Below are 16603 nucleotides of genomic sequence, written 5' to 3'. Positions count from 1 at the left end.
TTTAACGTCAGTGTGTAATTTCTGCTTTGACAAGATGAACCCTTAAGGGCTGGATCTCTGGAGTCAGACTATGAGGGATCAAATCCCAGCTCTGTCTCTTACCAGCTGCACAGCTTTGGGCTATTAACTAATCTTTAGCTTTAGTTTCTTCACTGTGAAAATAAAGGAGAAATGAGTAATTCTTTATAAGAGGTATTTGCTTTATAAGAGGTAAATAAAGGATGTGGAGTACTTGGCCTTGAAGTGTCTGTTGCCCAGGACATGCTGGCCGGTGTTTATGTTGTTGTTACTGAGGCAGGCTTGCAGGAAACGGGGACAAGCAACTGATTTTTTGGGTTTTAATTCCTGCTACTTGGATTGTATATTTTTTATTCTAAACTTTTTGGATACTAAAAAGAACTGTTCTATTCATATACAGATTTTGGTACACTTCATGGCCAGAATTCCATTTTTCTCCCTTTCAGACAACAAATGTTGATTTTTGCTTTCCCAATGGCACTGCATTTCAGATGGCCGTGGAATGATCCATTCATGATTCTGGAATACAGAGGGGGTGAGGAGCAGCTGACCGAACAAGCTATATCATCGAGTTTGGGGAAGTTGGGCTATTTTATGGGGCTGCTGGCCACGCTTGGCTCAGAGAATGGCCATAGCACTCTATCCTCATTCATCAGGAGGACAACTCGGCCATGAGCTCAAGGGGAAGCTCAGGAGGAGTTTCCTGACAAAGTGTTGGAGGAAGAGGTTTGCTCTTAGTCCTGAAGACAGCGCTTCTCCTGTCTCCAGCCAGGCTTCTCACAGAACACAAAAGATCCTTAAGGAATGAGTGTGGTTTTTCAGCTCCTTCTGGGTTTTGTCTTACACAGTAGGGATGGCCTTCTTTAACCTCCAGAGAGATTTCAGAAGAGGTCAGAGTCAAATGAGTTGAGCCTGGACATTTGTCATTAGTTAGGGTTCTCAAAGAGCCACTGAGGAGCTTGAACCTTCCTGAACCTTCCAAAGCAGCCTTCAGCCCTCCTGAACTCTGACCTCCTTCTTAAACTACCGCCCTGCACAGTTACATGCACTGGCCTGTGTCTGGCTTACCGCAATCAACCTCTACACCAGCCACCTGCCTTGAATAGCCTGCCTGGCTCTCCTCAATGGCTCACACTGGTCAGCTCCCTGACAGGGCCCCGGGCTGGCCACGGGCTGCAGGCCGAGGTCCCAGAAGACACCCTGCCCCCTCGCAGCACCGACACTCCTGCTTCAGCTGCCAGGGCTCCCAACTCCTTCATGTCTCTGTGCCAACATGTGCTCTGGCTCAACCCAGCCTGGCATTGCTCATGCCTTGATAATGACCTTGAGCATGTCTGCTATTCTCCACCTATTAAGAAAAATATGTCTCCTGGCTGCCATGGAGGATGTAGGACTGAGCACCTGGGCTGGTTGAGGCTGCAGATCACCGTGTGGTTTAAGTGTCTCTGCTGGGCCATCCAAGTGGCTCATCATACGGTCATTGTTCATGCTGGATCAACAACATGAGAAGGTTTCCTGTGCATTTCGGACAAATACCCACCAATGCCTCTTTCTTCCCACGTCACTTTTCATGTTTAAATTTATTTGTTACTTTTTGACTAAAGCAGAATCATAGCTGCAATAATAATTCTCAAAATAATGAGAATTTGTGCCTAAAGACTTGTATTAATCTTCTTTTGATGACAGCTTTTAATTATATTTTAGATGTGGAGTGAGGGGGACTGCTCTTCTCTCCGTTTCTTCAGTTGCTTTGGGAAAGGAGACAGGAGGTTGGCCTTCCCTTACGGCCTGCTCTCTGCAAAGAACAAGAATGACTTCCAGTCTGTGTTAGCTTTAGGTTGAGTCAAGTCCCTCTTTTCTAGAACGGGAAAGAGATGTTGGGCAACTTGGCCACATGTCTCAGTTGTGACGCCAATACCCATGTGATGTGTTCACATGGATGCTCCCTGGCTTCTTGGCTGACTGAGAACATTCCTGGGTCATGGCGTGCTGCTGTGTGGCCACTGAGGCAGGTAAGCAGAGTAACTGCAGCCTGATTTTGAATGTCAAGGAGCATGTATGTACAGGAACTTTCCTTTAGGGCATGTATGTTACAGTGAACACGGATCAGGTCACTACTTTAGGAAAGAAGAAATGGGTCAGTTGGAGGCAAGTTCTGTAGGAGGGAGTGAGCATTACATGGATACACAGAGGAAGACAGCTAAAGGAGTAAAAGTGAAAACAAAGATAAAGAAATAACTCATATTTAATGAGTCTGACTTCATGCCAGTCACTCTACAAAGAGTGCTTATTCTGGGCTGTTTCAGTCCACCCTGAGACATAAGGACTATATCCCTCTTTTTTTTTTTTTAAATCGTGTTTTTATTTAATTATTTTGATAGAAAGACAAAGTGAGCAGGGGAGGGGAAAAGAGAGATAGAGAGAAAGAGAATCCCAAGTAGACTCCTCATCATCAGCACGGAGCCCAATGTGGGGCGTGAGCCCACAAACTGTGAGATCATGACCTGCGCCAAAACCAAGAGTTGGGCATTTAACTGACGGAGCCACCCAGGCACCCCCGTACCTCTTTTAACATGGAAATACTGAGTAACCTTCCAGTGGTCCCTCAGCTGCTAAGTGGCAGAGGTGGGATTCAAAGCCTATGTTAACTGCATGACACTATGTGAAGGATAACCTCTTTGCAAGTGACGCTGCTTTAACATCTCTAAACACATAATCACAAATGGTTAAAGTTGAAGGACATTCTGGAGACCAATGAATCCAAGTCCTTTATTAGACAGATGAAAAAGGAGACTCAAGAGGGAAAGTGGTGACCTGTGGTCAGGACAGAGTGCCTAAATGAGAACTGAACTCAGGATAGCTCTCCGGGTTCCTGAATCCCTACTGAATAGGCTTGGGATAACAGGCTTCAGGATTTCACAGCTGTTGAACTGATTTTCTCTCTGGAAACTAGCCCCCCTCCCCACCTCCCCTGGGGAGTATGTCTATTGCAGAACAATATTTTTCATACTGGTGCAAAATAGATTGTGTCTGGGAGATGTGCATCATGCCCGCCTCTGAGATGACAGGAAATTAGGAATGAGGATGTGGACCTCCTCATTTCCATCGAGTGAAAAGCAACTGCTGACTCATCACGGTGGCCCACTGTTCTGAAGCTTCTTTCCCAGGTCACCGGTGGTTTTAAAATTACTAAATTCAAAGAACGTTTTTCTAGCCTTATTTTCCTCATGGTACTGGATGTTATGTGTCAATAACAAACACAGAGTACTCCATGAGACTGTCTCTTCCTGTGACATCCCTCTCCTGGTTTTTCCTTGCTTGTTCCCTCCTCCATACCCCTTCAGTCTTCTTCCTGAGGTGCTATGTTTCTGCCTGTCTCTTAAACTGGTCTGTCAAATTCTGACCTCAGCCCTCTACTGTTCTCTTCTTATAAGCTGTTCTTGTTTCAACAAATCAAAATTCTGAGAAATTTAGACAGAGCAAAAGTTGAGCATCCTTTCCAAGGACCATAATAAATGCTCTACTCTCTTTACACTTACAACTCTACTTTGTCTCCAAAATTTTCAGAGACAACTATAGTCCATGGAAAGAAAGGCATAAAAAGGAAAGGTCAGAAAAAGAAGCAACTCAGTTAGTGAAGGCCACTTGTTATAAAGAAAACCAGGTAGAAAGAAGTTAACCAGCATGCTTAGTGGGGGACAGGATTGAGGAAAACAAAACTTGTCCTAGGTAATCTGGGCAAGACGTATGGATAAAGTGGACTGTGCTCACAATATTCAGCAGGAATCAGTGGACCTGGTATTTAATTAATAAAAAATAATTTTAAAGTAATGTGCAATTTTGAGAATTGTAAATTGAAGGTAGGGTTTGTAAGGGGTTAGCTTCCAACTGGGATCAAGGAGTGTTTTATCTTGATATCTATGACCCTTTCATGGCCCCTGATGACATGGCTTGTTAACAAATCAGTCTTACTTTGAGAGCTAACAGACTACGTTGACATGTCTGTAGTCTGCCCACATTGCACCAAAGGAGGTGACATCTAATATTACCTTCTTTTTGTGACTTTCCAATGTTCTTAAAGCATTTCAGCACAATTATGAAAGACACTGTGGGGCTCTGGCCCTTGTTAAAATTAGCTGACCCTTGGTGAGGCCGTAGGGTAGGGTGACAGGTGGTAGGCCTGTGGACAGCACCCGGGTCACATCTGTTTTTGCTTGGTCTGGGATTGCCACAGTTGACTGACTTGATCAATTAACCCCCATAAACTCAGAGAGGGGAGTCTAAGGTGGCACATAGCCAGAAAGTCCTTCAAATTTGCTCTCTTATCATTTAACAGAGGAAAAACAGCTAATTTCTTAAAACAATAGTGTTCTGGAAAAGAAAATTTAATATTTAGTGATAGAAACAGGCATTGATTTGAAATAACATGAGCTTCAGCTGCAATAGGTCAAAAGTAAAGACGACACTGTGAGGCTGGAATAACTTCTTACAAAGGATGCTCAACTTCTGCTCTGTCTAAATTTCTCACTGTTGATCTCTGTCTCATGTAAAGATACCACATAAGGGGAAATTCACATCTTTCTCTGCCTAGAACCTTGAGGATGGGCAGAGAAAGGAATGGGCTTCTACTTATCATTTCAAGAAAACCTGAACTTAGGAAGCTCATTTCCTCCTCATTCTCCCTCCCTCCATCTTTCCCTCCCTTCCTCCCTCACAGTTACAAGTGTCCTACATTATCAAAGTATTTTCTACAGTTCTAAAGCTGTAGACCTAACACTGCACAGATTAGACCTCAGAGGTACCCTAGCCTACCCCTCTGATTTTGTAGATGAGGACCATGAGCTGTGGAGAGTGGAGAGTGAGCCAGAGTTAGGTCTCATGATTCATTTTCCTTGTTCCATTCTGTCTTGATAGAGACTACAAGAAGCCTAGACTCTTCCTTTTGGGAAGGTTTCTATCAAAGCATCCCATAGACAGTTTTATTTTTTCCATTGTGAAGCTTATTAAAACCAACAGGGAAGTCACAAAGGCCTTTCTATTACTCACCAACAAACAGCTGGCTGTAGAGTTCCAGGCGGGTGTGACCTTCAGTGGGCGCCTTGCGGATCTGCTGTGGCAGCCGATCCACCTGTAAGCTGGCCTGCTTGACATTCCTCTCTGCGGTGACCCGGTGCCACTGGTCATCATTGAGAGGGGAGGGTGACCTCACCACAATCTCCACTGGCCCGTTTCCGACATCAAACGAAAAGGACACTTCTGTGGCAGCTGGGGGAGCAGAAAGCATGAAAGGCACATGAGTGTTTTCCTTCCAGATACCAGATAGCAATGATTTCTAGAGGAAAAACAAAGCCCGTCATCACTTGCTATAAAAGCTTATGGCAAAATCATTTGAGGAAAGGATAAAACATCAATCCACTTTTAATGAACCATGTTTCCTCCAATGGGAGGGAAATATACTTGGAGGATTACATTTATTTTCTTACTCCATCTTTAAAGCTTGTCAAGAAGTTACTGTCATCGACTCTTTCCAGATAAGCAAACCCAGACCTGGAGAAGATCAAGCATGAGCTGAATGTTTTTAGTTTAGTGAGTAGTATAGCCAGGACCTAGACCCGGGCTTGTCAGGTTTCAGAGCCCCATATCTGTGGATTACTAAACACCATGTAACTCTTCCGTAGCTCCCAAGGCAGGGACTCCCTCCTGAAGAGCTTGATGAAACACCCATGTCCAGCTTCATCCCCAGGGATTCTCGTTCATTTGATCTGACAGAGGCACTGGTAATTTANCGAGCTTCAGCTGCAATAGGTCAAAAGTAAAGACGACACTGTGAGGCTGGAATAACTTCTTACAAAGGATGCTCAACTTCTGCTCTGTCTAAATTTCTCACTGTTGATCTCTGTCTCATGTAAAGATACCACATAAGGGGAAATTCACATCTTTCTCTGCCTAGAACCTTGAGGATGGGCAGAGAAAGGAATGGGCTTCTACTTATCATTTCAAGAAAACCTGAACTTAGGAAGCTCATTTCCTCCTCATTCTCCCTCCCTCCATCTTTCCCTCCCTTCCTCCCTCACAGTTACAAGTGTCCTACATTATCAAAGTATTTTCTACAGTTCTAAAGCTGTAGACCTAACACTGCACAGATTAGACCTCAGAGGTACCCTAGCCTACCCCTCTGATTTTGTAGATGAGGACCATGAGCTGTGGAGAGTGGAGAGTGAGCCAGAGTTAGGTCTCATGATTCATTTTCCTTGTTCCATTCTGTCTTGATAGAGACTACAAGAAGCCTAGACTCTTCCTTTTGGGAAGGTTTCTATCAAAGCATCCCATAGACAGTTTTATTTTTTCCATTGTGAAGCTTATTAAAACCAACAGGGAAGTCACAAAGGCCTTTCTATTACTCACCAACAAACAGCTGGCTGTAGAGTTCCAGGCGGGTGTGACCTTCAGTGGGCGCCTTGCGGATCTGCTGTGGCAGCCGATCCACCTGTAAGCTGGCCTGCTTGACATTCCTCTCTGCGGTGACCCGGTGCCACTGGTCATCATTGAGAGGGGAGGGTGACCTCACCACAATCTCCACTGGCCCGTTTCCGACATCAAACGAAAAGGACACTTCTGTGGCAGCTGGGGGAGCAGAAAGCATGAAAGGCACATGAGTGTTTTCCTTCCAGATACCAGATAGCAATGATTTCTAGAGGAAAAACAAAGCCCGTCATCACTTGCTATAAAAGCTTATGGCAAAATCATTTGAGGAAAGGATAAAACATCAATCCACTTTTAATGAACCATGTTTCCTCCAATGGGAGGGAAATATACTTGGAGGATTACATTTATTTTCTTACTCCATCTTTAAAGCTTGTCAAGAAGTTACTGTCATCGACTCTTTCCAGATAAGCAAACCCAGACCTGGAGAAGATCAAGCATGAGCTGAATGTTTTTAGTTTAGTGAGTAGTATAGCCAGGACCTAGACCCGGGCTTGTCAGGTTTCAGAGCCCCATACCTGTGGATTACTAAACACCATGTAACTCTTCCGTAGCTCCCAAGGCAGGGACTCCCTCCTGAAGAGCTTGATGAAACACCCATGTCCAGCTTCATCCCCAGGGATTCTCGTTCATTTGATCTGACAGAGGCACTGGTAATTTAAAAAGCTCCTTGGAAAATATTAATATATGGCTAGAATTGGGAGCTACTGTTTTGGGAGGGCTTACAAAACTGTATTTCATTAATGTAGGCATCACAATTCTTGTTGAAAGCTAGGGACGTAGGAATCTTGTGGCAATAAAGGTGACCTGCATCTTTTTTGGGTCACTGTGGTTGCCCAAAAGGTAGCTCAAGATTCTTGCAGAACAACCTCTTTCCCAAACCATTTGCTGTACACCTAGTCATTCCCATCTGGAGTGCCGGATCCTTCTCATAACCTACCCTCCAGCACTGACCACATATCATTTCTTTTTTCATAGCTCTGCTCAAGGTCCATAATAAATCACTTCTCAACAAGAGACAAATGGATTAGGGTGGTTTGCTTTGGCAACTTTGGTTGTTCGCAGCTTTCTTACATTTTAGATTTTAATTTCCTCAGTGACCACCTAACACTTTATATAACATGCTTTTTAATTGTATATTTTTCTTGCGATTGGCAGGAGGGGAAGCTTAATGCAAAGGCCAAGGTCCCCAGCTCATTTGGCTTGGTGAGTTCCTTTCTACATTAAAGACATGGCACCCGAGTAGATTTCCCAACTTCACTTATAAAGAGATTCAGCTCCTTTATCTATCACTAAGCCTTCTGCCTAATCTCTAAGCAGTTTAATTAAATATCTGTCATTTTTTCCTGGGCTAATGGAAAACTCAGCTTCTTCGGACTGGTACCATTTTGAGATGGTGTCGCAAGCAATCAAACTTCTAATTTAAAAACCACAGTGGGCCAGATTCTCTCAGGACCTAGACTGTTCCCTGCCTCTGGGTCAGGCCCCTCTGAAAGCTGCATTAACTTTATTAAGCCACAGGGATATTAGACGCAGAGCTCAATTTAATCAACTTAATTGTACCAAGGAATTTTGATCCTTTATGTTATTAGCAAGAAGACTTTAATTTTAACACCTGTGGTAAATCTACATGTACCCTGGTAAAGTATCTCCTCTATATTAGGAGCTCTTGCCTCCAGGAGTCACTGTAACTTGGTGGAGGCCAGCGACCTTCATGAAGGTTTTTATGGAAATATCAATGCAGGTTGATGATCACACGACTTATGGACTGAATGATCTTTCCCTGTATTTCTGGCATAGTTGGGTGGGGGGGAAGTAGCCTCAGTTTTAAGACTGAATCTGTTCTGTTATTGTAGTGCTATGGGTTAGCAGATGCATTTTTATTATTTTTTTAATGTTTATTTATTTTTGAGAGAGAGAGACAGAGCATGAGAAAGGGTGGGGGCAGAGAGAGAGAGAGGAGACACAGAATCCAAAGCAGGCTCCAGGCTCTGAGCTGTCAGCACAGAGCCTGACATGGGGCTCAAGCCCACAAACTGTGGGATCATGACCTGAGCCGAAGTCAGATGCTCAACTGACTGAGCCACCCAGGTGCCCCTAGCAGATGAATTTTTAAATGAAAGTTGTCAGAGAAGCAAGAACACAAGGGTTCCTGAGCTAGGTAGGAAGGATGGTTTCATTTTAAAGGCATCAACAGCCATCAGGGATATAGAATTGAGGGATAAATTGAGTTTAACTCTAAGGTTTGACTTGGAAGGGTAAACACTGCTCTAATTTCCTCTCCTCCTGCTATGATGAATTCTTGTCCAGGTCTTTAAATTGTCACCATTTGGAAAAACTCTGAGTATCAACAGTTAACTAGGAAATGTCTCTACTTTTTTCTCTACTTGTCACACTAGATCCCTTGTTTCTTCCTCCTCTGGACCATGGTCTTCTTTTTTTTAAATTAAAAAAATAATTTAAGGTTTATTCATTTTTGAGAAAGAGAGAGACAGATAGAGTGTCAGTGGGTTAGAGGCAGAGAGAGGGAAGCACAGAATTTGAAGCAGGTTGCATGCTATCAGCATAGAGCCTGATGCAGGGTTTGAACCCACAAACCACGAGATCATGACCTGAGCCAAAGTTGTATGCTTAACTGACTGAGCCACCCAGGCACCCCTGGACCATGGTCTTCTTAACATCAGTGCTTCACTCTACCGAAGGGAAAGAAGTCTCCAGAGTCCTGCTGTAGCTCAGTCGTCTCACCAGTTGGGTGCAGTAAGAGGTGCTCAAGGTCAACAGCTTCTGAGAGCAGATTCCTCCTTAAGGAGCCTCTACTCAGTCTCTAATGTAGAAATATTCACAATTTTAGTACAGCCCACATCCCTTCTTTTGCTTCCTGAGGGAGGGGCTGTGGGTCCAGTATCAGAGCAAAGAATCAGGTTCCTTTTCCTCAGTCATTCAGTGTCAGCTCCCCTGACTTTGCTGAGGGATGCCTTTGAGAATCCATCTCCCAGCCAAACAGCAAGTGTGTTTTAAAAGCTTCTAAAGTTCAGTTTGTGGCTGATTGCTCTTGCTCTTCTGGGTGAGAGGAGCTGACATTTTAAAAGAGATAATTACAGAGAAAGTCAGGGAGCGAATAAAAGGGAGGCAGCATAAAAGACACCAGAGCCAATGACACTGTCCTTAGTAAATGTGGGTCTCCATTGGAGACTGAAATGTTGCCCTGTTTCTGCCGGTAAAAAAGAAATTTCTTACACACTGGAAGTACTCTTCCTTCCAGAAATAAGTATCTGAGAATGGGATGTATCCAGCCTAGCTCACTGGGAAGAAGACTATAGCAAACACTGACGGTTGTCTTTCTATTCATGGCAAGAATTGCAAAGTGTCAGAGATTTTACCCAATTTATAAACTAACAGCTTAGTCTCCCATAGTTTCCTGTGTGCTGGCAGAAGACAGAAGTCTCCTGGGTCAGAGACAAAAGATGTTATTATTCACAGCACAGCAAGCAGTATGCACATCGGGCCCCACCCTGTTCTCTCTTGCTCCCCAAGTTGCATGGGGGCATGTGGAGCAGCCCACAGGGATGTGGTACATGCAGTGAGTTCCTGTCATAGCTGAAGAACCTGAATGTAAGAAACCTTATTCTTTTAAAGGGGCTGCTAGCAAACTAGCTCATTTTTTTTGCCCTCAGGAGAGACATTAGCTTCATTATCCTGGTGGAGAAACAAATCCACCTGTGTCTTCCAAGACTGTTTGCCATCCACACATCCTTAGAAAGGTACGAAGAAAGCTTTTAATGCCTCTTGCTCAGAAGACAAGCAGCAATGAGGGACACCCATGGAGAACGTTCCTCCAATAAATAGCCACAACTCCCTTTTCTAATTTTGTCCACGAATCTCTCTACTCACATAGAATCTTATGCTTCAGCTATGGATGCCCCTCCCCCAGACCCAGAACGTGAATCTGGATTTGTCTAAGTCAAATACGGCAATTTCACCCTTTTTGACAGTATCCTGCTTAGGATGGGACATATCATTCCCTCCTGGCTAATAAGATATGAAGAGATCCTTTAGGGCTCTTTTGGGACACATTTCTTAGCTCATAAGAGAAGAGAGAGACAGCTCCTTTATGCCCCTTGATCCTGGGTGGAAGTTGTGATTCCCAATGTTGCTGGAGCCATCTTGGAAATCAGGAATGCTAGGGGGAAGAGGGAGGGCAACAGTAAACCAGGGTCTTCCGTGGTGTTGATCGGACCCTGTATTTTTCCAGCGTCACTCAACACTTTTCACGAGAGACATCCATTCTTGTTTAAGCCATTTTGATTACAGCGGAAAGCATGTTAATTGTTACAAGGAATGGTTTGGGAATCAGGAGATGCGACTTCTCATCACAGCTTTGCCTTTTCACCTTTTGGGCCTCAGTTTACTGATGTCTGAAATGAGGATCACATCTATAGCTTTCCCAGAGTTTCTGTGTCCAAAATGTGTTTGAAAACACTGAACTAATCTCTAAGATCTCTTCAAATGGCAACATGCTATGATCTAATTTGCAGGGGATTCGAAGAGAATGAATGAAATGAAATACAGCCAGTCTTAATGGTAATCTTAGATCTTGAATCCTTACAGGGAGAAAAGAGGTTATATGAAAAGAGAAATGCACAAGGGGGCATGTTGGTTCATCGGAAATTACCTTTGAATCAATCTGGTTCCTGACTCTATCTGAGTGACTTAAAATGATAAATAGAGCAGACCCATGTTCAGCTCTTGGTCCAGCCTCTCATGGTCCAGGAGGCGGCACTCTTTACTCTCCTTGCAATTCAAAACACAGGTTTTCTTAAACAAATCATCTCCAGGCTTAATGTGCCGAGTGACAAATTTAAGAACTGACCAGAATAGTAGACTTTTTAGCTCTGAGCTCTCCCAGCAGGTGAGGTGACACTAAGACATTAGGTCAATTCAATATGGAACAGGTAAAGGGAAAGGACAAGGACAGGTACACACAGCAAGTTTGCTGAGAAGACTGACAAATGCTGTTGCAGTTTTGATGATGATTTGTTTCTTCCATCTTAAAATGAAGCTTAGGGGCTGATAGGATTATTCTGCATAAAATTCATTTGACCCGTACAACAAAACTGATAATAGGCAGAGCAGATATTTTAGCTTCGTTCTACAGTGGAGAATGTTTGGATATATTTTCTTCTTCTTTTTTTAAAAAAAAATGTTTATTTATTTATTTATTTAGAAAGAAAGTGTGCAAGTGCATGGGGAAGGGGAGGAACAGAGAGAGAGGGAGAGAGAGAATCTCCGGCAGGCTTTGTGCTCAGTGCAGAGCCCAACGCGGGACTCCATTTCATGAACCTCAAGATTGTGACCTGAGCCAAAATCAAGAGTTGGTTGCTTAACCAGCTGGGCCACCCAGATGCCCCAATCATCATCTTCATCTTCATCTCCTTCTTCTCCTTCTTCTCCTTCGTCGTCGTCGTCTTCTTCTTCTTCTTCTTCTTCATCTTCTTCCTCTTCCCCTTCCTTCCTTCCTTCCTTCCTTCCTTCCTTCCTTCCTTCCTTCCTTCCTTTCTTTCTTTCTTTCTTTCTTTCTCTCTCTCTCTCTCTCTCTCTCTCTCTCTTTCTGTCTTTCTATGAAGGAAGTGCTAAGTATACATTAAGAGACCAAAGAATTTATGTAACATGAGAGGGTCATGAGAAGAGGCTGGTAGACTGAAAATACAGTCACTGTGAGACCCAGCGAGATGAGGAAAAGAAGGAAGAAGTAAAGCGAGCACCTGTGTTCTTATCTAAGGTCAGGTGCTCCAGCTCACCCTGGGTGCTACCCCATCCCTTCTTTTCTACTCAAGGACATCAGTCCACCACGTCTCCCCTCTCTTCCATAGCACCAATAATTTCTTCCTTGCTGGATCTCTCCACATGAACATGGTAACATGTCTCTAAACTTAACAGCCACCACTACTACAAGAATATTTCTCTTGACTGTATTTCTTATTTCTTTGCTTTCTTTAGTTGCCACATCCCTTGAAAGAACTTCCCATAGTCTCTGTATCTGCTTCTGCTCCTTTAGTCCGTCTTTAACCCAATCACATGAGGCTTTCTCTTCCACTACATCTGTACCTGCCCCAGGGCCTTAGCACTTAATGTTACCTTTGCTCAAATAACGCTGTGGTTGCGATTTTACCCTTATGCTCACATGTAATCATATTAGAAATTCCTTCCCTAAACCTTTTGTATTAAATAGCAAACCTCTCTCTCAGCTGCCTTCTCTCCTTTATCCTGACTTTTTTTTTTTTTTTTTTTACTTATGTAGCACAAATTGTATCACCATCTGGCACAAAATATATGTGCTCCTGGCCTCACTGAAGCAGAGGCATTTTCCATTTTGTTCATTTTTGTTATATATATCCTCAGCACCCAGAACAATGCCTGCCACAGAGAAGGCTCAATTTGTGAATAAATGAATGAATGAACAAAAACACTCCTACCAAGGAGGCCAAATGATTATAATACAGATACTCCACACAAAGAAACCCACATATTTTCCTAAGGCATTTCATAATTTAGGAGACAGGCATATATAAGGAATGTCATCTGCTATTCCACAAGCAACCCTAAGAACACAAAGTAAGAATGTATGTTTTCTCAGACTGGAAACACGATACATTAGTTACACCTGTTTGAAACAAACTATGCTAACAGTTATTTCCAAATATAAGAACATTTGAGGATGAAAGGCTTATCCAGGATAAACTCAGCAGTGCAGTCAGAAGCATATTCCAAGGTTCCTGTCACAGAGATTCTCATTCAGTAAGTGGTGATAGGGCCGCAGAGTCTGCATTTTGTTAACGCCAGGGGGTCCCGATGCAGGGGGTCCTGGAATTCTACTTTGAAAACCACTAGGATCCCCAAGTTCTGTTCTGGTAGTGAGGTCCTAAGAATCAGAGTTTATTTCCTTGCCCACAAAGCAAATATGTTCAAAACTGTATAATGAAGAGTTTCGCTTTGCTTAAAGAGAGGTCCGACATTGCCCTTGGCTCTGGGAGAGCAAATCTAAACCCCCTGGAATGTTGTGTCTTTGTTGGCCTGAGAGTCACGCCAGATAGACCAACAGTATGGTGGAGGGTGGAGGCTTGGGTCACACAGTTCAAGCCTTGGAAGGGCTGGAAATGGAGGTGGGTCATGTGGGCGGTCAACCATTCCTACATACTGAAGCCTGAGTAAAGATATGAACACCGAGGCTCTGCGGAGCTGCCCTGGTTGGTGTTCCCCATGCCTTCTGTCACAGTCAAGGCCAGGAAAGTGAGGTGTCTGTGACTCTGCTGGAGGAAGCACCCACTGTAGCTGGACATCTGGTACTTTCCCTGGTCCCTGCCCTGTGTACTCCTTCTCGTGTGTGAGTCTAAGCTGTATGCTTTCCCTGTCATAACCACAGCCACAAGTACAGCACATTTCAGTGACTGTGGGGAGTCTTCTAGAAGTTGTTGAACTGAGTTTGGTTTTGACGACTCCCCGAACACGCCATGGGCGTCAGGGGTGTGTGCAAGCCCGCACAGGCTCTGGTCTTTCTAAGTTTGCAGTTGGGCTCTCTGCAAAAACCAAACAACCACTGCAGTTTACAAGTATGTGGCTGAATCCAATAACGTTAAGGCCCGAGGACTTTTGAGAATGGATTCGCCTTCACCTCCTAGAAAGGGAATGGAGTCTACCAGATGCTAACATGTAATCATAACTCAGCATAGAGACTTGGTTTTTCTAACTATGCTGCACTATCTCTCCTATTGTACAGGAAATAAACACATTTTTTAAATGTTTATTTATTTTGAGAGAGAGGAAGAAAGAATGTGAATGTGTGTGGGGGTAGGGAGGGGTAGAGAGAAGCAGAGAACCCCAATCAGGCTCCATGCTGTCAGCGCAGAGTCCGACGCGGAGGTCAATCTTATGAACCCTGAGCTGAAATCAAGAGTCAGACTGAGCCACCCAGGCACCCTCTCCCAGTTTTTTAAAATAATAGTCTATTTTTTCTTTATAATAGTCTTAGCTTGTGAATATAGAAATTTTTAGAGCCAAATATGCATATTCACACCCAAAAACTCGGTGTTAAGCACATCTGAAAATGAACACTGGGAAGGAAAATTTATTTGAAGTCTTCTGGAAATTCTTCAAGGAAATGCCTGGAGCTTAAGAATCAATGTTATGAACTCTTTTTAAAACCTCTGGTTATCTTGATAACCTCTTGAGTATGAGGAATATTTCTCTTTATGTATTTTGGCCTTTAAGCTTTTTATTACGGTTAAACAATAACTTCACAAACAAAGACATCCACAGAGAAAAGGAAGCAAAAGAGAGTTACCATTGGCCATGCAAAAACAGAGAGTTGTCTTTAGAATGCAAAGCCTTTCTAATTTTAGTTTTCTCCATGCATTTAGCTGCCTTCTGAGAATAACTTCCTGAATATTAATGGACCTGTATGATTTAAAAAGGAACAAGACAAAAAAATCTTTGTCATTTTGACAAAAAAGATTTTGACAAATCTTTGACCAAAAATAAATGACATGAGGTGTCAATCAGGACCTGTCCTGGGGCACCTGGGTGGCTCAGTCGTTTGAGCGTTGGATGTCGGACTTTGGCTCAGGGCATGATCACACAGTTCATGGGTTTGAGTCCTGTGTCAGGCTCTGTGCTGACAGCTTGGAGCCTGGAGCCTGCTTTGGATTCTGTGTCTCCCTCTCTCTCTGCCCTGCCCCACTCATGCTCAGTCTCCCTGTGTAGACAGGTTTTAAATACCCTCATGTTTGGAACCAGTGGAGACTTGTGTGCTGGACAGAGTGCCTGATTTGGAAGAATACATAAAAGTCCCAGAGGGCGACTGTGTGGATAGAATGTTTGTGATAAAAGGAAATGTAGAAAATGCTCTTGAGAAACGTGAAATTGGACCCCTAAGGAGTCTCCAGAGATGGAGAGGAATGTGGATTTGAGGTGAGGATGGACATCAAAGTAGCTTTTCTCTTAACCACAGCCAGGTGGTGCGGCAAGAGGAGAAACGCTCCCTTGAAGGAAGTGTGCTTCAGTGAGACCAGGGGTAATTCATGAGGTTGGTTTCAGGTGATGTTACAGAGAGGAGGCTCATGGAGATACATGGCTTTGGAGAGTTTGAGGAGAATGGACAGTGGGAGGTGAGGTCTGAGGGAAATATGACCACATGCTGAAACAGCTAGAGCCGGAAAAATACTGGTAGGTGTTAATTTGGACCCAGCTGAAGCTTATCAGGAGACAATATACCGGTCAATTAATTAACTATATCCTCTAAGTGACTGAGTGGTAGATGGCTATGCTTACGAGAACACTGAGAATGAGGAAAAGCCAAACACATGATCCGAGGAGGAAAGAGCGAGGCTGTGGGAGAAGTCTGCTGGGGAGATCTGGGAATATGCCTCTTAGGAGTGGACGGACAAGGAGACAGCTGTTCTCTGGTTGCCATGGACTGAGTTTCAGCCCAGACTGGAGGTCTTGTCATGGGCACTATTTCTCTCTGCTTTGCAGCAAATTGTTTGCAAGCCAGCCTACCCTTTCAATGCCACATGGACATTTCAATGTCGCATGGACTTTGGACAAAACCTCTCTAGTAAGAAAAAAAAAAAAGTGCCAAATGAAGATTTGACATTCTGTGTGCTACAGACACAGAATATAAAAAGAGATTTAGTCTGTTTTCTGTGACAACACCAGATGCATGTCAACTACGTTGTATTGCAGTATTGGGCAAAGAGTGGAGAAAAGGTAAACTATGGACAACAGAGACTTTACACAGGGATGCAGAGAGGTAGGGAGGAGGAGAACCACTTTCCATACAGCAAGCTCTCTTAAAGTGTGAAAAACTTCTATAAAAGTTTGTTTTTCCTTAGAATTGCTCCAAGAGGTTGAACAGCTGACCTAAATTATCCTGTTAGTTTTCTCTAGCTGTGATTACTTAAATTTGTTCATTATCTCCTATGTCGTAGGAATTACTACAAATGAGGAGTCTTAGGGTTGAATATTAAAAATACAGGATCTCAGGATCCCAGGGTTGAGATGTACCAGGATAAATGCTCCGTCAACATTGTAGAAGGGTTAAAACACC

The 16603-nt window shown here is 43.5% G+C and overlaps 1 protein-coding gene across 1 annotated transcript in view; it reads right to left on the bottom strand.

Moving 5' to 3' along the window:
* Positions 1 to 16603, bottom strand: part of CNTNAP2 (contactin associated protein 2) — a gene marked incomplete at its 5' end in the record, with an annotated part of 359481 nt that overhangs the window by 222871 nt on the left and 120007 nt on the right. The window contains one exon of the mRNA XM_039253885.1: positions 6424 to 6642. Coding sequence (XP_039109816.1) covers positions 6424 to 6642 — 219 coding nt within the window. The remainder of the gene's footprint in view (positions 1 to 6423; positions 6643 to 16603) is intronic.

Source organism: Hyaena hyaena, unplaced genomic scaffold, assembly GCF_003009895.1.
Source record: "Hyaena hyaena isolate Hyena2069 unplaced genomic scaffold, ASM300989v1 scaffold_471, whole genome shotgun sequence".
Taxonomy (NCBI): domain Eukaryota; kingdom Metazoa; phylum Chordata; class Mammalia; order Carnivora; family Hyaenidae; genus Hyaena; species Hyaena hyaena.
This window is presented reverse-complemented; position numbering and strand designations above follow the sequence as displayed.